At 42.1% G+C, this 25,632-nt stretch overlaps 1 protein-coding gene and 1 long non-coding RNA gene across 2 annotated transcripts in view; one reads left to right on the top strand and one right to left on the bottom strand.

Annotated features, from left to right (window-relative positions):
- The first annotated feature begins 581 nt into the window (after positions 1–581).
- Positions 582–25,632, top strand: part of LOC310863116 — a 367,874-nt gene continuing 342,823 nt past the window's right edge. The window contains exons 1-2 of the long non-coding RNA XR_014569641.1: positions 582–1,452; positions 1,509–2,575. This is a non-coding gene — a long non-coding RNA (uncharacterized lncRNA). The remainder of the gene's footprint in view (positions 1,453–1,508; positions 2,576–25,632) is intronic.
- Positions 1,762–25,632, bottom strand: LOC310863114 (uncharacterized protein). Its single transcript, XM_083771258.1, has 9 exons — positions 25,410–25,632; positions 12,537–12,650; positions 11,938–12,182; positions 11,447–11,539; positions 6,996–7,116; positions 6,739–6,791; positions 6,023–6,172; positions 2,663–4,633; positions 1,762–2,394 (listed from the first exon to the last, which is right to left on the bottom strand). Exons 1-8 carry the CDS (start codon positions 25,492–25,494, stop codon positions 4,445–4,447), a joined length of 1,050 nt encoding a protein of 349 aa, XP_083627384.1. The 5' UTR covers positions 25,495–25,632; the 3' UTR covers positions 1,762–2,394; positions 2,663–4,444.

Genomic DNA, 25,632 nt, shown 5'->3' with positions numbered 1-25,632 from the left:
CGCTAATCGCTTTAATGAACAGGAAGGGGGGCAGAGTGTCACCCTGTAGGACGTCACCATCGCAAGTTTGGAACTTTGCTCGAGTCTGGCTGTAGCTTGCCTCTATCATCTGGACCATCTTTTCAGGTACTCCATAGGCATGGAGAATGCTCATGAGTTTCCCCCGGTGGATGGTGTCAAAAGCCTAATCCAAAACCAAAGTAACATGGTAAAAACTGTTCTCAAGTTTTTTGGTCCATGTGACGTGGTCCTCTATGTTTCTGGGAGGCACATTTAAAATGTTCCCAAAGAGGTGAAGAGGCGGGGAGACCCCTGTTACTGAAAAACACTCTATTGCAATGATTTCCATCAGAATAAAGAGCTATTAGTATTTAACACTTTTAACAGTTTTTTTTGCTGCACCATTGAATTGAGATTAAACAATAACGGCCTTGTTTTAGTAGATTCATTGCAAATTGTTACATAGCAAGCAATGACAAATAGTAGACATAGCTTGTCGTATTTCCTTGTTGCAAGGGTTGTGGTGTGAGGTAATGAATACTGTAGCATAGGGCAGGAGCCTATCTCCTGTTTCTGTAGCGTGAGGCAGCTTGATGTACAAGTACACTCCCTGGACATGACGCTAGTATGTTACCCCCAATCCAACCCTTGATGCTGAGTGTCAAGCAGGGAGGCATTGGGTCCCATTTTTACAGTCTTTGGTATGACCCGGCCGGGGATTGAACCCCAACCTCCCAGTCTCAGGGACGACACTCTAACCACAAGGCCACTGAGCTGTAGCCTACAATGAATACTGTAGTGTAGCCTATACTTAATAGCAGGTGGTTAGTTACTGTATATGATATCTGATGGTTTACAGAAAGCATAGGATACAGTATGAGGGTCATACTGCTATCTTTGGTGGAAATTTAACAAGGAAATGACAAGGAATGGTTTTAACATTACAATATTTCTGTTGTCACTCACTCTGTGCCACTGGTAACCATTGGAAACTGGTGCAAACACAGCATCACAGGCCTCCATTAAAAAGCAGTTGGTTTTACTTTATGAGACCTGGAATCCTTGCATGAACTTTAATCTGCATCATTCAGCATGTCTCGCAGCAGACGAGACTGCCTTTTTTGCAGAGCTTTCGCCCAGGGTATGCAGCTACCTAACCTTAACCTCACAAAAACTATGCCTAAACCTAACCTTAACCCTAACGTCACAGAATAATAACTTAAAAACCACGGCCACCTGGGCGAATGCTCTGCGCATAAGGCTCTCCTCGCAGAAGACACGCTTTTTTCTTTCTATTTTTAACGGATCAAAAGTATCGCATCCGATTCACATATCGTTGCTGTCGGGTAGAAACCTCAGAACTACCTAAATAGCCCAAAACCCAGCCTTGTGAGATGAGCTATTGTTGGTGTATTTGAAACATTTTAGAAGTGAAAGTGGTGAAGTGTGCGTGTGGGTTTTATAAATGTTGAACCATTGAATTGTATTAAAGAGTTTGTGATTAATAGCTACATTGGATCCACCATTGGAACAACATTTCCTGAAAAGTAAAGTTTTGACCCGACAGTGACGATATGAAAGTATATATTGCTATTATCTTTCTTAATAATTGTTATATAAAAAGTGTACAGGTGTGAATTAGCTATAGGCTATAGCTATTTCATTCAAATGGTTATATTTGGGTAATAAAGGTGTAATGACTTGAAAGTCAAATCTACAACTACTGTAAACTAAAAGTGACAGAGAAGAGAGCCAAAAATATTTGGTCAACAATCACAGTTTATGAGGCACACACGGGTATGACTTACAGAGGAAGCAGGCTATTTACACATGCAGTACTTATGAAAACAACCAGTCAAGAGGAGCTAAAATACATGATACCCATCCATGTAAAAGCGGAAATAAACAAAACAAAACAAAACAAAACATATAAAAAGATTTATAGAAGAGCTCAAAGTTACCTGGAGAATGTTGGACCTGGACTTAAACCCTCTCAGCATGTTTTTGTGATTTGTCAAATACAATTATGAAAATACTGTGGTTTAACATTCCCAAAGACACAGTGGTAACAGTCAGTAAGAAAAAACAGCATTTGTAAGAAACTGTACAATAAAAATGTCATGACAAAAATCACAACACGACCACAAAGTACATATTAAGCATTTGGTTGCCTGTCCTAAAGGCCTTGACACACCAAGCCGATATCGGCCAAGAAAAAGCCACACTTGAGCGTCTGTGGCCGCCTGGCCGACCATTATCCGTAGTTTTTGCAGTGTTTCCCATGCCGTTGGCAGTACTAGTTGGCCATTAGCAGTTCAACTGACGACTGAGCATGTTGAATCAGCAGCGGTGAGCATGCAGTTTGATTGATAGTGCTCAATCAAAGACTATATACTGCGACTGTGGCTCAAGAGGTAGAGCAGGTCGTCCAATGATCCATGGGTCGGCGGTTCGAATCCCGGCTCCTCCTGTCTACATGTCGAAGTGTCCTTGGGCAAGACACTGAACCCCAAATTGCTCCCGATGTGCTGGTTGGTACCTTGCATGGCTTCCGCCCCAATCGGTGTATGAATGTGTGCGTGAATGGGTGAATGTAATGCACAATCTATGTAAAGCGCTTTGGATAAAAGGCGCTATATAAATGCACCATTTACCATTTTACCATTTACAATGTATTTTTATGCCCACTATATTGTAATTGTAAATTGAGTTATTTCCTCTCACGTAGAACATACTATTTGTGCAATTAAGTCAGCCATCATGCTGACTATCAGCAAACCATCAGCCGCAGTCTTTTTGGTGGGTTCCAGTACAACTTTTACGGAAGACACAAGCGATCCGATCTGATCAGTCACAAGCGATCTGATCAGTCACAAGCGATCTGATCAGTCACAAGCGATCAGCCACCCTCAGTAGGCCTTTAGTTCTTGCAAGTGCGGGCTCGGTGTGTCAGGACTTTAATGGATAAGCACTGACAACAGGTAACCTGGTTAAAATTCAGATGTCAGCACCAGTCATTCGTGAAATAATTCTCCTCATTGAAGCTACCTACTCGCAACTCAATGTTTATGGCACAAAAGTATTTTAAATGATAGCTTGGCATTGTTCTCTGCACTTTGATGATGAATAGACAACAGCTAGATAACATTGTTGGCATCCTTGAATTAAATGGAGACACAGCTAGCTGCAAGTTAATTAGCTTGTGTGAAGCCATGCCTCCTAATTGAGCAATTTTGGTGCTAAAAATGTTTCTACGGCATTCTTAAGGATGTGAAGAACAACATAAGATTATTTCCCATGATGATATGGTCGGTTGAAGAACATCACCTTAATTCAGAACACTACTGTGTCCCTTTACGACTTTGTTTATTGCCACACTTTGTCATATCCAAAGGTTAAGTAAACTGTCGGGCAACAAACGCAAACCATTACTAAAACATGTCGTTCCTTTTAACACTACAAAATAGATTTTCTTTTTAACACGTTGGTGTCATTGGTTTATTATACCACATGTAACACCTGGGATTTGAACCCCGGTTCCATGTGCAGGAAGGGACACTAAAGCCAAATGTCTTATCCACTAGCCTGAAGGGGGATCCATATGAGTGAGGGGAGATATTGGGCTTTTGGTCTTCAGGCAGAGGCTCTGAGCCACTGTACTACACTCACCCCCAATGTAACGCCCGGTATTCAAACCCTATTCTCCCGCTCAGTTAACAACATTAAAGCCAAACATCTTATGCACTAGGCTAAAGGGGAACCCCCCTTGGCGGAGAGAGCTATTTTAGGCTTTTGGTCTTTAGGCAGAGGCTCTGAGTCACTCTGCTACACACACAATGAACACAAAGTTGACATTAGGCTACTTTGGTGAATTGTTTTTGTCTTTTTTCTTTTAAATCATTTTACTAGACTGCATTTGTGGCCGCAAAATGCATTTGTGGCCGCTATCGATCAAAGCCAGCCACCCTGCTGTCCAGTCTCTAGCCCAAACAGGGACTCGTGGCTACAGCCAGAGCACCAGCAAATTAAGGCGTCTTCACATTACAGGCATTATTGACATTGTCATCATATAGTACATCATCGTTGTCATGATTAACCAAGGGGTGCAGGCAGGGACGGGGGAGAAGAGTACGTGGTGTGGATTTGTGTAGAACAGAGGTTCTCAAAGTGGGGTCCATGGGGGTGCGCAGGGTTCCGTGAGGGGGTTCCAAATGGACCCTTACATGTTTGTAACCCAGAGAGCATACAGATGGAACGATTTCCATTTGTACGCTCTCAGAGTTATGGGGGGGGTCCATGAAATTAAAATGTTTGAGAACCACCGGTGTTAAAATGTGTGACAGTGTCTGGACAATCTCTGAGGCAATGGAGGGGGTATGGGGTTGTTGAGGTTGATTGATGGGGGAAAGGGAAGGGCATGGAGGGGGACTGGAGGAAAGGACTTTCACATCTCAGTGTCAGCCACGGGGGTCTGGGCGGCGGAGTGCCCGTTAGTGGCGGGTGCGGGGTTGTTCCCGTTCTCTGGTGGAGACTCCCCATTAACGGTGGGCTTGTCGAGGGGCTCCTGCGGTAGTGGGGCCACAGACACCAGGGTGTTGGCCTGGTTCTCTTCGTCCACCTGGAAAGACTCCGCCTGAGGAAAACATGGTCTTTGAGGTTAAAGGGGGGTTCAGGATCACTCCTCAAATATGTTACTGTTCAAATGCAGGATCAAGCTAAGAATCTAGAAAGTACCCGGCCGGTGCATTTACTTTTAGTATAAAAAGGACACAACCGTTTATGGTTTTCCATTTGTGTGTGCTCACTGCTCAGAAGGGTGTTGATAAATACTTATTTTCCTTCAGGGATGGAGTTATAGCCAAATGGATGCTAATTTTGTTGTTTGCTTCTAGTGTTAAGAAAAACGCTATCTATTTTGACAAAGGATCCAATAAAAGGTTACCTTGTTTAAGAGCACGGTGGACCTGTGATGAAACTCCAAGTGACTGATTTGGAAAAACAAATTGCCAAATGAAGGCATCCACATGCATTTCTCCTAACCAGCGCATGGGTGTGCCCCATATGAAAGTTCTTTAAAAAAAATGAAGTCATGAGCTTTGTCACTGGAGCTAAAAAGAAGCAAGAAACTAAAACCATGTGTGTCTCCTGAACTGTAGTAGAAACAGCAGAGAATACTTAGTTAGACGGCTTGGTATTTGAGTGCACATGTGAGTCAAGGCAGGACTCAACCAAAGGATAATCACCATTCACCAAGCTTTACTGTAAATCCAGTCATAACATTTTATATAGGCGTAGTTGTGTCTACAAATGTACCGGTATGTCAATCTACGATCCTCTGTATTATGATCGCATAAAAAAATAATAATCATTTCTTGTTTGCTCTCTATGCTGTTCTTGCCTAGCATTAGGATGAATGTGTATATTGAATACAGTATGGAACTAAAAGTGTATAATTTGAGTTGCAAGCTCACCGAGCTGAGGCACAGAGAATTTGTTTGAGTACGATTGATGACCACATAGGCCTGTTGTTCCAAGTGAGTTTTAACTGCATGCACGAAATCAAGTGTGCACCATCTGTTTTTTGTCTTGTCTTATAAGAAAGAAAAGCCATGAGACTCTCATAATATGCAACAGTTAAAAAGCTTTTATGGCTATAGCTCTCCTACATATTTTTGGCAACGCAGATTTTGCAGGCATTTCCCAGTAAGACATCTTTTTAAATGCTAGACTGCAGATTTCTGCAAACAATAGTGGATGGATAGTATAAGGATATATTCTTAACATTCATAACACTATCTACTGTCATGGTTTGAGTCTCCCCATCTGTATTCCCACTTCGGCCACTCCCTCATCCCATTCCTCACTTCCTCACCACTCTCGTCAGAGACAGACCGTGACAATCTCCCTCTCATCTTGACTTGCTCTTCAGAATTATTGATTAGCATTCCCCAAAGGTTTCCCCCCCCCCCTTCCCTTTCTTGCTAAATATTGTTTTATCGGTAATCCACTAATCCCAACTCACCAGTCTGACACCCTTGGCAGTCTTGCGGTGGGTCTTCAGGTAATACCCAGCCACCAGTAGTGCAGCCAATATCAGACCAGTAAGTAGCAACGACACCAGAACCAACTTTGAGTTCTTCCCCCAGCGAGGAACGGCCTCTTCCACATCAATCTGACGAGAAATTAAATATATAAACATTACAACAGACATTCAAATGAATGAACACAATATTTCATTGCATAACCAACCAAAATAATAACGTAAAGGAATAAATGTCTGGTGCAAGACCAGGCCCGGATTTGACAGTCTGGCAATTCTGGCAGATGCCAGAAGGGCTGGGCAGTCATGGGGCCGGGGCTGAGCCAAAACGATAAGAGACAAAGTAGCATTTTGGGCCGTATTTGGGCCGGTGAAGACCACAAATGCCAGGGCCGATTTTCTGTGCCATTCGGTGCCTGTGCAAGACATACACATTCAAGATGTACACATTCAATTTGCACTTGTGTGGGGGACTCAATTTGAATCTTGGGTAGGTCTATTCCTACTATATAATGAAACTGGACATGAGTTGCCTAATGCATTTGGTCTGCTCTTTTTTATGCCTCTACACCAAATCATCACGAGACATGGCCAAAGCATTTCCGGGGGTCCCCAGCCAAAAACATTGAGAACCCCTGTCAGCATACATAATGTTCTTTAGTGACGTTAATTATCACTATCTTTAATTGCCACTTTACCATATCTTTGATGTTGTCATTGTTGAACCTTTCAGCCATTCCAGCAGCATCATCTGCAATTAAGGAAAAGACAAATTATTGTGTTACTGTTCATGCAGTGCAACACAATTTAGTCTAAGCAAAATATGATCTTAGAACAGGCTGAAATGTCATTGCATTCATACAAGAAAAGAAAAGAAAGGAAAAGCATCCTACAAAGCTAGTTGTTAGATTATTAGTGATTTATCTCTCAAATGAGTATGATTGATTGGACTAACCTTCAACATATTGTCCAGAGATAAGTATTTCATTAGTGTTGTCCTCCTGGTAGATATCCAATTTGCAATCTTCACCACACAGATCTTGAAGAACACTAGCAATCTTAACACGGCTTTCTTCCTGCAAGTGGAACGAAACAGTGCATTGTGAGTATCAGTGTATTCTTTTGTTCTCACAGTCAAGATAGCCTGGGTCCCAGCCTTACTCATCTGTGAAGAGAAAAGTCTGGTCACAACCTAAGGCAGAGACGCTATCGGCGGAAGTGTCGGACTGGAACATCCGTCGTATGTATTTCCCCCGGATACGATATTATATAATCAATCAATCAATCAATCAATCAATCAAGATCTGAGTGGCCAGGGTGTATACCACATAGGCTTCAATGCCTGACAGAAAGGCAAAAGTTATAAACATAAATCCTTGCCGTCAGCTATTCTGTACACATTTGTCACTGAGTCTATAGGATGCCATGACATTAGTCTCATATCTCATTGTTCCGAAGTAGCATTGGTCCAATGGCACACATTATAACCTAGCCTAACCCTAACCTCACTAACTTAAAAAATCTCGGACTATATTATGTAAGAATACTTGACTGAAAGACTAATGGGCAGCCCCCATAATGTCTTGTGTCAAATGTATCATATATTAGATGCCTGAAGATAAAACGTGAGGCGTACACATGGTTTGAAGGTAGATGGCTACCCATGCAGCTACAGACAGGTTCTGCTCCAGGGATTTATTCTTTGCCACGTGTTTTGCTTTTTCATGCGGGAATTGTTGGATGTCTGTAAGAGTGTGGTATTGACCAGCTCTATATGAAAATTGTCATGAGACAACTTGTGATTTGGTGTTATATCAGAGGTTCTCAAACCTTCATTTTAAACCCCATAAGGCCCAAAGTTACAGACTGTAAGGGTACATTTAGAGCCGCCCCAAGGAACCCTGAGGGTCCCTAGAGAACCACTGCGCTATACTCATAACATTTCATGAAATTGATTTGACTTTCCTTGACTTGACTCGGATATCATTTGCATAAGAATATGTCAGTTCCAAACAATCATGCTTTGGCAGAACAAACGATTCCATTTCACCCTCGCTGTCTCTACACATCTTTGTCTAACCCTTTCCACAAGCCGAAAATGATAAACTTTGTGTACCTCGCCTCCGTATGTAATCTGATCCAAATAGAGTCACAAGCCTGAGCTGACAACTACAAGAGCCTTTGATATCAGGCCTAGAATGGACATCTGGCTGAAGTTCAACAATTTAGTTGTCCCAAATGGCACATTTGATTGCAGTAAAGCATAAAATACAATGCATGCATGAACGCACACAGACAAAACACACACATTCAAAGAACACAAACTGTATATTTTGTGAACAATACTAGGCTATTAACAGGCATGGACATGGGGTAAAAGGGCTGCATGGTTTTGTTTGTGGTTATGTATAGTTTAAAGGTAGTGTAAGTGTTTAAAATAAAATGTTTTAGTTTTTTGTTCTTTGTTTGTTTTTTATTTGTTTTGTTAAAATGTTAAATTGTTGATGTTCTGATAGTAGTCACTTTGTTTGTTTGTGTATGGAGTCTCCCCATCTCTCCACCTCTTTAATGAACAGAAAATACATTTTCAGGTAGGTGCCAAATCAAGAGAGAGTACCCATTTATAAGCTTAATGTGTTCCAGTTCCAATTTTATTTGTGTTATAATCACTTCCAATTTCCCCTAATTAATCTGTATCCTATTTGAGATCATATCTTGAAAACTTGAAAATCCATTTTCTGTTTAAAACTCCTTCAGTGCCACAGTCAGTCAGCCATCTTTGTCACTGGTGCCATTTTGTCATACCGATATAGAAATCTTTGAAGACCCACAGAATATGTTGTGCTATACCAAAATATGATGTCACATATCTCGAATGAAAGATCTACTACTCTACTTTGAAAAAAGAAGTGAGTCGTTTGCCTTCACCGTTCTGAAGTTATTCGCCGTTGAATAAAGCTTGGTTTCATAAAAACGGCCATCTTGGAAAAAAACAGCTGCGAAAACTGCGTTTTAGTGTGAGGTACTTTCTCACTCAGAATTCTCACTAAAGACTTATTTTTGATTTCAGTGATATCACACAGTACTTGTTCTCAAAAAAGCTAGGAAAAAATAAACATGCAAAAAAAAAAAGAAACGGGGCCCCCCTAATTTCTAATCCGGCCCTGGAAAATACAGGGGCCACCTGGCCCCAGGCCCATGCCTAGGGGGGCCAAGTACCGAATCCGGCCCTGGGAAAAAATATCGTTTTAAAGTCGCAGTCAGAATTTGCGCAACAGTCCCATCTATTGAAATCCAATTAAAAGTGATAAATTACGTCTTTACGGGCATGGCTACCAGTGCAGAGTTGGATTAAAGACGGGATTACGTCCCTGGCATTTAAGAGCTGAAAGAAAATTAATTACCCTACCTTACTCTTTAAAATATAATGTAGAAATTAATATTCTGCTGCACTGCGCCTGCCATGGTACCAGAATGCTAGGCAGAAAATGTGTGCATGTGAAGAAAACAAGAATTCCTGTCCAAATTGTCAGTGAACCAAATTCTAACATTTGTTTTATCTGTCACCGCTGTCAACAGACAGTAAAATGATCAAGTTAGATTACTTTCTTGTAGCATCACTAGCATGTTATCTGTACTCCACCAGCAATTAGGAGCTGTATGGTTACTGCTCCCATGCACTAACCCAAATGGACCTTTTTTTATCTACCATGAGAAAGTCTCTCACCACCACTAAATGGCTGGATGTGAGATATCATCAGGACTGTAGAGATTTACCTCCCCATTGCTTTTGCATGCGGTATCAGCCCAGATCAGAGGAAATCCAGGCTGCTGGCTGACAGCCATAGCCTAAGAAGGCAACCCCTGCTCTTCCCTGACCTGCCCTAGCCTCGGTCCCAGCCTTACTCATCTGCGAAGAGAAAAGCCTGGTCACAACCTAAGGCAGAGAATGTCGGGCCGAAACAATACTTGTTTCATACACAGAGAATGTAAACAGATTTATAAAGCGTCAATGTCATTTCCTTGAGCGGTATGTCCGCCAAAACCCTGCTACTTCCGTCAAATTCCAGCGATGCACGCTACAGTGTAGGTCTTACCCAGCATGGACCTGCCCTAGCTGCCATAAGCCACTCCTGTCTGAGCAAAAACGGAGAGAAAAAATCTGGGTCTGGGCCTTGCCGAATCCTATATCCCCTCTGTCTTACAGCCATCCAGACCTCCACATATCCATGATTCTTGTTAACCACAAAGTCACTGCCCTGCGATGCTAAGGAATCCTTTTCATATTTTACACACACACACACACACACACACACACACACACACACACACACACACACACACGGAACAAGTACGTACTCAAGCGTACCCACATGTCTCTAGACTGTATACTGTGTAGCCTAACACTGCAGACAGCTCACCCTTGAAAGCTTTCAACATATTCTGCCCTCTCCCACCCTCACCACAGCACTCATGCACTGAGGTGCAACAGAAATTCTCTTGACTTCCTCCATCATGGCAAGCAAAAGCACAGGAAAGTAGGGTGGATGTTATTCACTGTCGTCCTTGATGTCCATTAGAGATGTAATGAAAGTGAGGAAATAACCAGCAAGATCGCGTTTCAACCAAACAGGGCTTCCTCAGCGTGGCGCTGAGGAAGCCGTGCACCCTAAGTCTTTTATTTAATCTGCACAGTGTTGTGAGATGTATAGGCTAAACCAGTGCCTCTTAATGAGGAGCAGTTCCATGCCTGAGTTCATTCACGGTAAACAAACTATTACTTCCAGCTGTAATTGAAGCCTTTGCCTTGGGAACTGTCTCCACTGTTCGTTCAAGAACTCCCAGATCACATTTTCACACGTGAGGCTCTCCTCTTGATCTGGTTTGAATTTAGCTCAAAACTGCTTAGAGGGTTTTCCTTAGAGGCACTTCAGGAATGTAAGGGAAGTGTTTGCCAGAGTTGAGTTGAAGCTGTGTGTGACGAGGGTGTGCCATGTTTTTGTGTGTGTGTGTGTGTGTGTGTGTGTGTGTGTGTGTGTGTGTGTGTGTGTGTGTGTGTGTGTGTGTGTGTGTGTGTGTGTGTGTGTGTGTGTGTGTGTGTGTGTGTGTGTGTGTGTGTGTGTGTGTGTGTGTGTGTGTGTGTGTGTGTGTGTGTGTGTGTGTGTGTGTGTGTGTGTGTGTGTGTGTGTGTGCGTGCGCGTATGTCTGTGGGTGAGACAGAAATATGCATCGTTTACACTTCAGGTTCACTTCACTTTGCCACTATTTTTGTACTTCCCCTGACATATTATGAACACCTCTGATTCTATTTGACTGCATGGAGACAGACTAGTTTCCCTCTGTCATGCCATATCTTGCATGACAAAACAAAAACGTGTGGAGGAGGTCAATGTTCTCTAAACTTACACAGTCGGACGAGGCCTTGAGTGTGAGACTGACTGCATCCTTGTCCTGGACAGCTTCTTTGGTGACACACATGACATCAGACGATGGAACAGGCTGCGGGGAGAAACCACTTTGGTTAATGCACAGTCAGAATGCTGTCAGGTTACTTTCCATGGAAAAAAAGAGCCTGTGTTCCTCAAATAGTTATTATTTAGTCACAAGCTCTTGTTAATACTTTTCATTGGTTCAATATTTAGAAAACCCACAGACACACTACTTAACTACTTTCACTTTCAAGATTTTTCAATGAAATAGCAATAGACTATCAACATGCTGCAACGCGTTGTTTGATGATGTGGATCTCTTTTTGCTACCTTTGAACAATATTCTTGTACCATGAAGACGAAGTACATTCATTTACCGAAAAACTGTAAATTATGGAGAAACATGGTTTCCGCCTGACAGCAACGATATATGAATAGCAATATGACACATAAAGTGTAAGATCTCACCATAGTTGTTGGCACTATGTTGGCAGGACCATCACCCCTGGCAGGCTGAGGTGGCGCCTGAGACTCAAGCTTGATGACTATGGGGCTGTTAGTCACTGCCTCATCACCAGCGTCGTCAGCGGCCTCTTCAGGGCCTGCAGGTCCCCCCTCCTCAGCCTCAGCGGCCTCTTCTGTGGGCGAACCTGCTGTGCCAAGAAACTCCAGGGAAGGGAAGTCCCAAACTTGGCCCTGTGGTTCCACCGTCGCTGTAGGTTTTCACAGATTGTCAAATTTAATTGGATAAGTACGTTAAGATTCATTTTGCCCTCCTGCTCACTTTTAGACATTTCACATTCATACTTAAGTGGAAAAAGTAAAGAAAAACCTAAGCATTTTACCACATGAGTCCATGTTATGGAAAAGATTATCATGATAGCCTATATAGGCATACAGAACTGCAATTCAGACTATTTGCCTATCTAGAGTAAGTCTACTGTATAGTCCAGGTTAATGAGTCTATCTAGAGTAAGTCTATATGACCTATAGTCCAGGTTAATGAGTCTATCTAGAGTAAGTCTATATGACCGTCCTACTGTATAGTCCAGGTTAATGAGTCTTACCAGGCGCTTCACTTGTCATTGGAACCATGTCTCCTCGTACAACTTCAGCTGTATCCACGGCTGCTATAGTCCCCGTGATAACTTCCTCTTCCTCCTCCTGTGCCATGACACCAGCTGTAGAATGAATCCAAATTACAGTTGACAGACATTAGGCATGTCGAATGTCATCCACAATTGATAGACAGTGTTGAAAGGTGTTGTACATATAACAAAGCTTGGTGGGAAAGCAAGGTGACCCATTGGATAGAGATGATTTGATCCCCACTTCTGCAAATTCAAGTCCATTTGTCTCGTTTCAGTCATAAATATACTCAATTAATGTCCATTCGATTACTAGTTAATCTGGATAACACTCAGTCTATATAACGTATCTAATTCTAATCTTTATTTCACTCATTCCAGATTTTTCACATTTCACCCTACGTTTTGAAATCTGAGCTAACTGGCACCACATGTCCATTGTCCAACACACATGTTAGTACCACCTATAACTCTTAATGATAGCAATCAAACCAAACCTCTTTTATCAGGAGTTTTGTAATCCCTGGGGGTTGTAAAAATGCCATGGATGGGATCCAGCACAAGATGTTTTGCACTAGGGTGGTGCAGTCTCTGACTCTCACTAATAGGCTACTCCCAGCCTAGCCTTAAATCAATTACTGTAGGTCCAGGAACTGAAGGCCTGTGTGTAATTAATAACTCAACGAAGGAATAAACACCAAATAAATCATCTCTGCAGTTCAAGTCCTAGTCTCACGCGTCCAAAACTTTGACCTCAGCCACTGTCCCGGTGGGACTGGTGGTATGCTGAGCTCTAAAGAAGGTGAATAGTTCACAATTACAATGGTGGATTGTCCCCCAATGTCTGATAGCTTCATCAATTTCTCATCCTAATGATTTAGAAGTGGTCCTCAACAGGCGGACCGCTGTCCACGACCGGACCGCGGCACACCTTTCTGTGGACCCTGGAGAAATGATAGAATAAAGAGAAAAGGCCTGGGCCGTGGCTCAGTGGGAGTGACCCCCCATCTCTCTCCCCATTTCCTGTCAGCCTACTGTCTGTCCCTCCATAAAACATATAAAAAAAAAGCCACAAAAAAACAAAAAGAAGAAAAAGAAGAAGAAAAGTCACTGCAACCGTGAGTTGAATTCTCTGTTGTATTCGATCAATGCCGAGAAACGCAATTAACGCAATGTGTGTATTATGGGCCGGCATGTCATGATGACAATGTTGCGCTGACTGGCTCACTAGCAGTGACACATTCACACATTCAGTTGAATGAACAAAATTTGATTTTTTGAGGTGTGAATAATGAATATATTTATAAGTGAAAAAATATATTTTCATACTCTGCCACCCCAGTGTTGGTTGGGATGGGACCCGGTTTGTATAGCTTGGTTTGACTGTACTAAACAGGCATAGTTGTTTCTAGGGGTGGGGGGCGAGGGGGGCAGCCCCACCCTGTGGGGCCCACGTGGCCCGCGACCCGCAATTCTATTTGCGTGCGCATTAGACTGGACCATATTTGTGGACCTTCAACATTTCTAGTTGAGGACCCCTGCTTTAGATGATTTTGTCACAATCTTTGTCACAAAGAGCTTTTTGCTTTACACACAGTGACAATGTTGTTTTAATGTGAGAAACAATTAAGTCCCCCATGCATGGCCCAGGGAGCCTGGGAGCGACAGGGAGTTTGGTAATGGAACTCTATGTAGTAGATGACAGATATTCTTACACCTGAGGCTGACCATGCCAAGAAGTTCTGAGCTTTGATATGCAATCTATCTGCCTCTCAGCTCATACAAAAGCTGCTGTGGTTGATGTGACGTGATGGCGTCATTGTAGGTTAGGCACTGGGGGACACACAAAGTTAGGCAATGTGGGTGAATAGTCTGACTGTGGTACAGGAGTAGGCGAGTACATTATGTGATTGTAAAGCTTTTCCATATCGCTTGTAAAACAGTTTGAATGCTGTAATTAAATCCAATGCTATACAAAGTGTCAGATAAATGACGCTATTGAATACATCACTTTTTCTAAAGCAGCCAGTGGAATTACAATAATTATATTCCATTATAGTTCCATTGCATCATGTGGAGGAGCCCTTGACTTTGTGCCCCACTTAATCTCTAACCTCTGACAGTATTTTCTTTGCATCATGGACATGAACATATGTATACTGTAAAGTGTAAACTGTAGGTCTAGACGGCTGCTGAGTCAGATATGTCAGCTGGGTAGTACAGTATACTAACTAACCCAAATAACTAGCAGGGCACTTTTAATCTAGTCTGATTTAAAAGATAGCATGCCACCAGACCTTAAAGTCCTCCAACTAATAAACCTTTATGTTGTTCCTGAGCCTAGACTTGATTTGTGCAGAATAAAAGACAAAGAACTAATCCTGACATCAACTCAGAATGCATAGTTCAATTTCTCTTTCAAACCCCTTTCTGTTTCTGTCCCTTTTGCGTGTGTAGCCTGCACGCACGCACGCACGCATGCACGCACGCACGCACGCACGCGCACACACACACACACACACACACACACACACACACACACACACACACACACACACACACACACACACACACACACACACACACACACACACACACACACACACACATTACCTCATTCTCTAAACACTCCCATACTGTTGCAGATCTCATTACCTCGCTCTACCTCGTGTCATTCCCTACTGGATGCCAGATTCTGGTTTATTATTGTTCAGTTAAAGCCTAACTGTGATTGATTGTACCTTGCAGCTGGTAATAATACATAAGTAATTCACACACCAACATTATTAAGACATAAAAGATTGTTTTCCTTTAAGAGCTATATGTGACAACTTCGTTTGATTACATGTTTGGGTTATATCTGTCTGTATTGTATTGTGCATATTCTCTTCTGTATTGTATTGTTTGTGTGTATTGTGTACTTGTATGTTTCATACTTTTATTGATTAAGCTTGAATTATTGACCAGACCTGAGTTTTAAGAACAAGCATTACTGTTTATGTAAAACTAAACTTGCTTGCTATAAAGTAGCAAGCAACCCTGACGTAGAATGAACCCTGAATGTGGCTAACAGTGATATCATTGTTTTTATTCTGTCGTTTCAGTGTATCATTGATCATTAAATGGCTGGTCTTCCATTTCACACCTCTGTGACACTACACTACACTCTGTGTCCAAAAACGAATTTATACTTTGTCATATATGCACACAAAAATATGTTAGTACATAACAGCATTGCAAATTTATTTTTGCCAAGTGATACTGAATGATGTATGGATTTGAACCCTCTCTCTCGCAGCCCCCTGGTCTTAGCTAGTGGATCTTCACATGTCAGACACAGATGTTCACACAGTACAGTAGCGTCATTGTCCAACATGGCTACTCGTTTCCTTTGTTAAATCAGTATGTCAAACAGGTGTCACAAGTGTAGCGCAAACGTCCGGAGTGCTGAAACAGCAGGTGGGTCAATGGGGAGGGGGTCTCATGAACATGCTATGGGTTAGCAACTGTCCATGCAGCTGTTCGTTATAATGTTTGTGTCCCCAGGAAATTGTTTGAAACTTTGAATGTGTTATTACTGGCTTATTTGAAAAAGGTATTATACACAGCTGATATGGCTCTGGTGTCTTTTGTTCCAGAAAATCATAGTTACGTCTTTCTTCTGGAGTCGATGATTACTTATTGGCTTGACTGTAACAGTGGAATATGAATAATGAACAATGTCCTATATTTGTATCATTACAGTAGGTGGAAGTACATTTGATTAGTCTTGTATTGTGACCAAATAAATTAGATACTCTATCACAGTTACTTATCTTGGGTGGGGGTCAGTGTTTTCAATTTGTGTCAGATTTAACAATTGGGAGAGGGTTGGGAAGGTTGTCTTCTTGTCTTTACCAAGGACATTCTTCACCATGAAGACAGAACACTCCAGCAATGTTATTGTGGTATTCAGGGTTTTACTTACATGGCCTTCAGTGTGGGAGTAGACTGGTGACAGTTCAAGGACTCCCTAACCGTTCCTGTATCTGTCTTGAGACCCCCAATGCCCTCCAGACCCCTGGTCTAGACTTAAAGCTGCACTCCCTCATCCATTTCTGGGTGGTCTCTTTGTTTATACTACACGACAGGATGACATCCAAAAATGGAAAGATTACCCACCATAAATCATCATTCTAATACAAATGAATGTGACATACAGTTTGAAGAGTGCAAAGTCGGAGGTGTGCTGATGTTACCATGCACCAGTGGCTGAAGAATTACTCAATTTTGACTATAGTAAAAGTAGCATACCACAATGCATAATGCTTTGTTACCAGTAAAAGTCCAGTATTAAAACGTATTGGCAAAATTGGCAAATATACTTACAGCACCAAAGTAAAAATACTCACATTTTTCAAAATTTGTCAAACATTTTTGACAGAAGCAGATCTAAGCTCTCAATGCGATATATTGCGACGTGTTGTGGAGATTTAGATTGGCTAATTTCAGACAATCAGGTAATGTATGTGTTGTAATAATAATTCTACAATTTTACAAAGTAACTAGTAACTCAAGTTTTCAAATAACAGTTTTGGAAAGAAGTATAAAGAATTGAAAAAGGGAATACTGTACTCGAGTAAAGTAAAATGACCGCTTGAGTGCTTACTTTCCACCACTGCACCCTTTAAACATTATTCATGGGGTGAGGAGTGTGTGAGCAGCATGTGTTGTAAATATAAAGGGCAGAGAACTGCAAAGCATTTCATGTTTTCAGGAGTAGTTGGGAGTGAGCCAAGTCGTTAAGATGAGAGATAAGAGATGAGTACTTTTAATACACAAGGGAATCAATCAGTACTGTTTTTTGTGATCGCATTTAATCTGGATGTTCTGGCGAAATTGTAACTTACCACTGTAAAAAGATCGTAATTTTTTTACAGGCATCATGCTAATGATGTCATATGGCACCAGTAGTGTACTTGTAAAAGAGTTCTGCCAGATTTACCAAGCCTCTAACCAGGACAAAATCTCCTTAAAACATGACCATACACAGGCAGGCTGTTGTTTAGCAACGCTGCCAACACTGCGCCAGTAAACGCTTGTAAGTGCTTTAATGTCTGACCAGCAATCAGTCATGTGCTAGTGCTACACACAAACAAACTGTTCCGACAGGCCCAGAGCCCTGTATTACAACTGACTCATTAAGACGAAGTTTGTGGACAGCAGAGCCATAGAGTAAGACAGAGTTACGACAACTCCGTTCACTTCATGGGGCCAGTCCAATGGCGGCTCTTCTACATAGACTTCTATTGGCGAATAGTGACAAAGGCCTGAACCGGAAGTTTACGGAATGCATTGGAGTCTATAGGCTTTACAGTGACAAACGAGTTACATGAACCACGTGACCGGGCTGTTTTCTGCCCCCTCAATGTCGTAACTCTGTCTTACTCTATGGCTCTGGTGGACAGTAACTAAAAGCTTGATGGGCCTCCCTCAAAAAACATTAATTTGTACACATTCAGAGTTAAATGATACTCGCAGGATTTTAGTGGTTAATATCCTGGAATAAATCCATTGCAAAGTGTTTAGCAGAGGGAAAGTGTGATTGTGTGAATAACTCGTCTATGCGTCGGGCCCTGTGAGTGTGAGTTCCTTCCTTGTGCTGCAATCGATACAGCAGGGTCCTGTGGGGTTATAGCCGCCCTGTTGCTCCCTGCGTGAGGCAGAGTCACATCAACACACTTCCTGACACGGTGACCTCTCAACTCGTGGCTGCCCGCCCCTTCCACTCAGCGTCTCTGCGGGGGCCAGAGACACAGCTAATTCCTCACTGGTTTACGGCACCCCTTCCTCTAATACATACATCATTCGCCCTTTACTTCAACACATACCTACAGCAAACACACACTACAATCATCAAGGTGGTCCCAGTACGAGTCGCCAATTCCTTTTCCTGCTATCACTATATATACAGTACCATGAAGCTCTTGAGCATCCAAAGCCACCCTGACTCCAGATGTTATACAGATCGGGCCTTGACTTCGCAGCATTCACTGAGATTTTCCCACCAGATTGCTTGGAGTGACGGCTCTGGTCTGGATATGCTCCGACCCCCAACCCTCCCTCATCTCTTGGGACTTCCGGATGGAGGAATGTGGCGGGTTTTTGAAGAGGACAAGCCCATCGTTCCATGCCCCCCCACCCCCAAAGAAAACCTCTCTACTCCCTGACTTCCAGTCACGCACAACTAATCCTAGCCATCTATCGCTGTTACATTTGGCATGTGGCCCTCACACCTTTCCCACAATGTCATATGTATAACCACATAGCAGGGGCCAAGAGCAGAACGCAGTTACCTTCTCCCTTCCCTAGAAAGCTATGCTTACCCCTGATGTATTTGAGACATGTTGAATGGAACGTTACAACTAATGGACTTGGCCTCCTGTCAATGGAACTACTGCTGACTGCTGTACTACTTGTTCTGTTTAATTTTACGAACCCTGTCGAATGCTGCCCTTCTCTGCCTCTGAATTTGATATGCACGATGACAGTAGATTTGTATAACTTATTAACTTTATTTTATTTATTTCAGTTTCCTCAATGAATCATTAATCATGCCATGGAAAGGTGACTTACACTATGACACCAAAGCCATCTTTTAACCACTTAAACCCATTAGTTGACCCCCAATGGCCCTATACCAAGGCTCCTCCTGTTTGTGCACTAGTATTTTTGCTGAACGTTAGGTTAAGTGTCCCTGCTATGAATGAAAAGGAGTCATGATATTAAATAAAATAATTTTGTTCTCCCAATACATCATGACTCATCATAATCACAGTCACATTATCTAGAATTTTAGTCAGAGTTGCTTTAAAGGGGAAATGATCCCTGTGCTTGCAATACGGGTCGGAACACAGTGAAGTGTAATGGACCACCATGGCAAACCCCAAACCCCTTAAACATTGCAGCGGCCTCCCTGCTCCACACAGTATGCGATGGTTACCACATGATACAATGTTTGCACAGCGAAGCGAGGCACGCAATCTCCAAATGTAGCTGTCTCATTAATCTTAGAATTTCAAATGAAATTGGCAACGCTGACTGAACCATTTCCCCCCCACTGACGGCAAAGCTAAACGCATACACATCCCAAACGTTGGTGTGCGTGGACTCCAATCCAACTAAGACAGCTTCTATAAACTCTCCCAAGATATATCACTTTTTTGGGGGTATGAGGAATACATATGTTGGGAATGTTCCTCACATATGTCCTCCAACAGGATATGTGTGAATGCCGAGCTCCGTGAGGCAGGGCGAGCAGGGAGAGCGGGACGGCTGCACAGGGTGGTCCGGCATGTGAGCCCCTGATTACTCACCCCGAACCACCACATCTCACCGCCATCTTGTCTCCCATGTCATCCCTCTGATGACCTCGGCTGAGGTATCAGCAGTGATGTCATTACATTGAGAGACTAATAAATACTAGAGGGTGGTCGCCAAACAGTCGGCCAAATCACTTAAAATGAATAAATACATTAATAATAATAATAATAATAATAATAATAACTAGAATTCAGTGAAAAACTATTCTGGGAATATTGCAAATGTGGTTGCACGACCACACGTAGCTCGCTAAGTAACAGAATGATAATGTATGATGATGATGTATTGACCCATATGATGTCACAGGGACCCCAAAAAGCTTATACAGAATAAACAAACAAACAAAAACATAAAATAAATAAATAATGTTGGGCAATTACTATAGTCTGGTTGCCTCTGGCAACCACACTACCTAATAATATTAGTCTGTAGACAAGAGAAACACTGTATGTAAGTTTTGTTCTTTACTGTATTCTCACTGATAAACCAAATGAACATCTTATTGTTGTTTATAACATGGTACAGCAGATTAAACTCTGGTTGACACTGAACCAGAGTTGGGTCCATTGACATTACATTAATGTCATATACAGAGTATTGCAGCACTGTTGTTATGCAACTGAATAGTAACATACCGGTATTGTGCTATCCAAAATGCCACTTTGAACACAATGAAGTCGGAATTTGAGTGTTGTGCCTCTGTGGTGGTTGTTTTCATGAGTCCTGCCAGGCTCAAAGAATTTGAATGTTAGAGTTCATGGTGGGTTGCTAAGGAATGTGACATCGGAGCCCAGTCCCTAAGGTTAAACATGCTCTGCAACCCAAGCTGCTATGAAACAGCAGACTGCTGACCCCACTATCATGACCCCCTACCTCTGTCACAGCAATGAATAGCACAATACCGGCCCATTCTCTTCTCTCTCCTCTCCCCCCAAAAAAGCAACAACAACCAAAAAACAAATGCTGCTGGATCTCATGGTTTCAGTCCGGCTGCATGGAAGGGGCACTTCACGCATCAAACAGATTCCAAACCTATCCCTGTGACTGCTGTAGATACTGTACGTACCTAATACCTACTGTATACTAGCCTACATTGAGTGTCACCAAGTACAATGATCGTGCTGATCATTGTACTGGTGACACTGAAGTGTTAGCTTTGTATAGAGATTCTTCTCACAGAGCTATTTATTCTTTGCACTTCTGTAGCTCTTGGGTACTATAGGTACAACAAGAAATTCTAACTTCACCCAACACTGTCCAGCAGCAGCTGCATTCGCCCAACCAACCCCAGCCCTCAAGGCTGCTGTGGCCATGCTGCCCTAGCCTTAATGGTCTGCATGGTCCTGGGGACCTCAGCCAGGAAACATGACATCTGCTTTCAATTGTGAGTATTATATCATCTACCCCTCTGTTTGTCCACTACAGTTTTATGATCGCTTTTACCCAATTACACTGTATCTATTCTAGACTAGTATCTTGTTGCAGTTGCAGATTGAGGTACATTTCTATCACTTAAAAGATTGGATGCTGACTGAGTCTAGAGAGAATCTTCTAAATACATGTCCCTCTAGGGATGGTATTGAAAAAGAGTCATATGTCTGCACTTTAACAGACCATTTACACAATGGAATGGAGTGCACTTAGTGAAAAGCCAAAGGGTTGTTAAGTGAAGCGTTAGCAAAAAGTTCTGCAGGTATTTTATCAAATTTCTTTTTTACACTTGACTGGCGTCGCCCCGGTGTCTGTGTACTAGGCCCCCTCCTTTTTTCCCATACACCAATCTCTTTGCCCAAGAATTGTTTATCTACAAGCTCAGTGTGTCACAACTCGACAAGTTGTTGTGAGATCGGCTATTTATGACGACTGTTCACCCTAGAATAGTGACAGTCGGCTTCACGTGCAGGTTAATGACAATTTTGTATAGGGTTAATTTGCACTTTCAGATTTAAATAATCACACTGGAATTAGTATCATCCAGTACCATCTTTGTCATCTACTCTGCTGACAAGGGAAAAATCTATCTAACCCATCTAACATATCAGTAAAGAGAATTGACAGTTTTTTATTTCCCCAGTAGACCTGCGTATATGCACTTGTTGACCTTCAAAGCCAGAAAGTTTTGTAAAATGCAAGGATGAACTGCAGTACATAAGTGTTGAGATGGGAAACAGTTCAAAGATAGAACTCTGGAAAAGCAGCAGCCTGCCTCTCATTAGAAGAACGCTAAAAGTATTATCACAAGTGAATGAAGGGCCTTTAAGATGGAGGTCCAACGTAATTGTGTTATGTGTACGTACACACTCAAATCCTCAGTGTAAATGTAAGCAAATATACAAGGGTACATTTGGTTACATCTGCACTCTCAGAGTAAAATTAATACTCAGGACAGTGCATGTGTCATTGTCATTTGGCTGTGTGTGTGTGTGTGTGTGTGTGTGTGTGTGTGTGTGTGTGTGTGTGTGTGTGTGTGTGTGTGTGTGTGTGTGTGTGTGTGTGTGTGTGTGTGTGTGTGTGTGTGCGCGCGCGTGTGCGTGCGTGTGTGTGCGCATACGCCACATAGCCAAGTATGTGTGTGTGTGCCTTTAGTCTAGCACATTAAACTCTGGTGCTTGGCCTTGTTTTACTCTAGCCTTATTCTGAACTATATTCTTCTCAGTTCTCAGACAGAGCAAGTGTTCTGTTGTTAAGTATTTTTCTGTGAGGTTTTCATACATCTGTTTCTCCAATGGATGTTACTAAAACAATGATTCACATAATTACAGACTTTGGGCCTGGCACTGAGGTTAGGCAGGGATTTTTCCCCTCTACTACAGAGCCTCCTAAAACCACTGCAAAGCAAAATACATCCCGGGTGAGCTAGTGTCTATGCTTGAAAATGCCTGTACATTTCTTTTTCAAAATTCTATACATGCAATTTGAAAGAATGAAAGAAATAAATGTTGTTAACCCCTTGATCTCCGTTTTATACTTTGTCGCGTGGCAGTGAAAAGAGGAATGTGATGTGCCATGTTGTGAGTGTTGTCTGCTATTTAAAGGTTTTGAAAGAAAACAAAACTGTTGATGCCATGCCCAAAATAGAGATGCCCAATTGAAAGTGGTTTACTGTGGTATGTCCTTCTTCATCACACATACAGTATGGCACATTTGTCAACCATTGACTTTGAAGATCTACGGAGGGACAGGTGCGTTGTACCAATGAACTATAGAAGAGTAGGAGAATGTGGAACTTTTATTGATGCGAAGCGATGCCTGATGAAGGTCCGAGCGACCAAATGTTGCATCAAGGTTTTGTAAGTGAAGACAGTGTGCGGGACTCCTCTTTTTCATACTCTGCCAACCATTGATTAACAGTAAATTAGCCTACCCATTGTGCTTTTTTAAAGTATCTTACTTTTATTATTACATTTTGTGACCTCATGGTAGATATATTTCGTCACTTTGAAAATCTAAATGCTAAATCTCCCTCTTAGAAGTAGCCTACTAATGCCACTGAAAAGAAATACTAAAGGGTGTAATGCCATTAGCCATCCCTTCAGGTCAATTTTCTTACCGGAACTCTACATAAAGTTTTGGCAACGCAGCACTCCTAATGCCCACCCCATACCAGGTTGCATTCCAGTAACCGTTATGCTGCACTACTGTAGCTGGCTAACATCTGTGATACGTCTCTGACTTACTTCTCTTCAGTCTTCATTACAGTGCAGTCCTATCTGTGTTGTGCTTACATAATGCCTGACTCATGCTATGGTGTAGCAGCAGCATGCTGAACATATATACAGTTGCTGATCTGCAAGCTCAAATTTTGAACTTGCAGATCTGCTATTTCCACCATTGTACAATGATGTGTATATGTAAATCAGCCCCTGCTCCCACGGTTTGACAGGACCATCCAACATTAAAACAAACAGACTGGAACTTTAGAGGTGAACGCCTGGACCCTGCAGTGGAAATACGTTTTGAACTTGAAAGGTCTTATTCGTTTCCCTCCATTTTTTCTTCTGTTATTAATCTTCTCTCTCTCTCTCTCTCTCTCTCTCTCTCTCTCTCTCTCTCTCTCTCTCTCTCTCTCTCCTTTCAGAGTCTGGTAAAACAATGCAATATATACCTCAAGAAATGATGCAATTCTCTGTGGACAAAAGTGTGGAACAAAGTTCTGTTGCAACTCAGTCGAAATCTATGGAATACATTAGCGGCCATACGGCTCCAAAGCAGATCCAGCTGTCCTCCTGCAGATCCATGATGTCATGAGCCATAGGCCTATCCCATGAACAAGACATGAGGCTTGAATTAAGCAATGCATCATTGTCGATATTTAATTTCCCACCACAAAATATTACTCTGTATCTATTATTTCTGGTCCAGGTCCACCGATGAATTTTTTAATAGACGAATAAAAACATAATTGAATTTCATTACAATGAAAAACAATGGCTGAGTTCATTGTATCCTCAAATTGAACTACAGTAACTTGAGTAAAGTTCTTTTCCTAAAATTCCTAACATGATGATCTTATAAAGTGGGATTGTGAGACAAAAGTGACAATAAATCAAGCAAAGTAAGCTCAATATTTAACTAATTTTTTGACTCAAACTTAAATGTAAACTTTAAGATGACACATACATTAAACATTGTTTACACATAGTTTCATTTGTGGTAACCCCCACCCCTTCCTATCAACAACACCACATTTCTTACAATCCTATCCACATAAACAACCTCTGCCCACACCACACGCAAGATCCACACCCATGACACACATGCGCACACACACACACACACACACACACACACACACACACACACACACACACATTCACATTCACAGGCTGACTGTCGACTCACGCTAGTGCCTTCTAAATATAAATACACACATATCTCCTGGCCATGGAACATCACGAGAATCAGGTCAATGAAATTGCATACATAGAGAAGGTGGTGGTCCCCTAACCCCTAACCCAATGCAGAGGGAGAGTAAGTTTGTTATGGGGGTGGGGGTCCAACAGAACTTTAGGAGACAAAGAAAAGGGGGGAGCATTGATTGAACCCTTTGACGTGAAATAAGTTTAGTAAACAAAACAGTGGACTGTTTAAGCATCATGCATGGGTTCATAAATTCAAAATAGGCATAACTGTTTTTGTTTAAAAACATCCTTGCGTCCACACAAAATTGCAAAGGCTCTCCCTAAAATGATCCCTTTGTTTGCCAAGTTATGCACCAAAGTAACGGTTCCCTTTCAGCATAAAAAAAGAAAAAAAATCCATACCAAGCTCATAGAGTACAGTTCTGTTTTTAGGACTGATAGAGTTCATCATCATTTTAGGAAGTAGAGAGGTTTAAACCTCTTCATTTAGCCCTAAATAACATTGAGGCAAACGCCCATCCACCCGTACCCTCCTCCAGACCCTCCCTCCTTCTCTTTCTCTTTCTCTCTCACTGTAGATTTCTTAAAAGTTTTACCCACTGAACCAAAACCATGCTTTTTCTCCTACCGTTTAAGAGGGAAACGATGAGAAGCACCGCAAGAGCCATCATCTTCCAGGATTCCCTGATTCTCCTTGTGAACGATGCTGCCATTCTTCTGTGAGTGCACACGTCCAGCAAGCTGTGAGTGAATGAGTGGGAGTGGGTGTGTGAAGTGAGAGGGAGAGAGAGAGGCGAGGGCTAGAGGGCCACAGCAGTTTAGGGTTTCCTCCTTTCTTTTTACCCTGTGAG

This window comes from Protomyctophum parallelum, assembly GCF_964188405.1.
Source record: "Protomyctophum parallelum genome assembly, chromosome: 8".
Taxonomy (NCBI): domain Eukaryota; kingdom Metazoa; phylum Chordata; class Actinopteri; order Myctophiformes; family Myctophidae; genus Protomyctophum; species Protomyctophum parallelum.
This window is presented reverse-complemented; position numbering and strand designations above follow the sequence as displayed.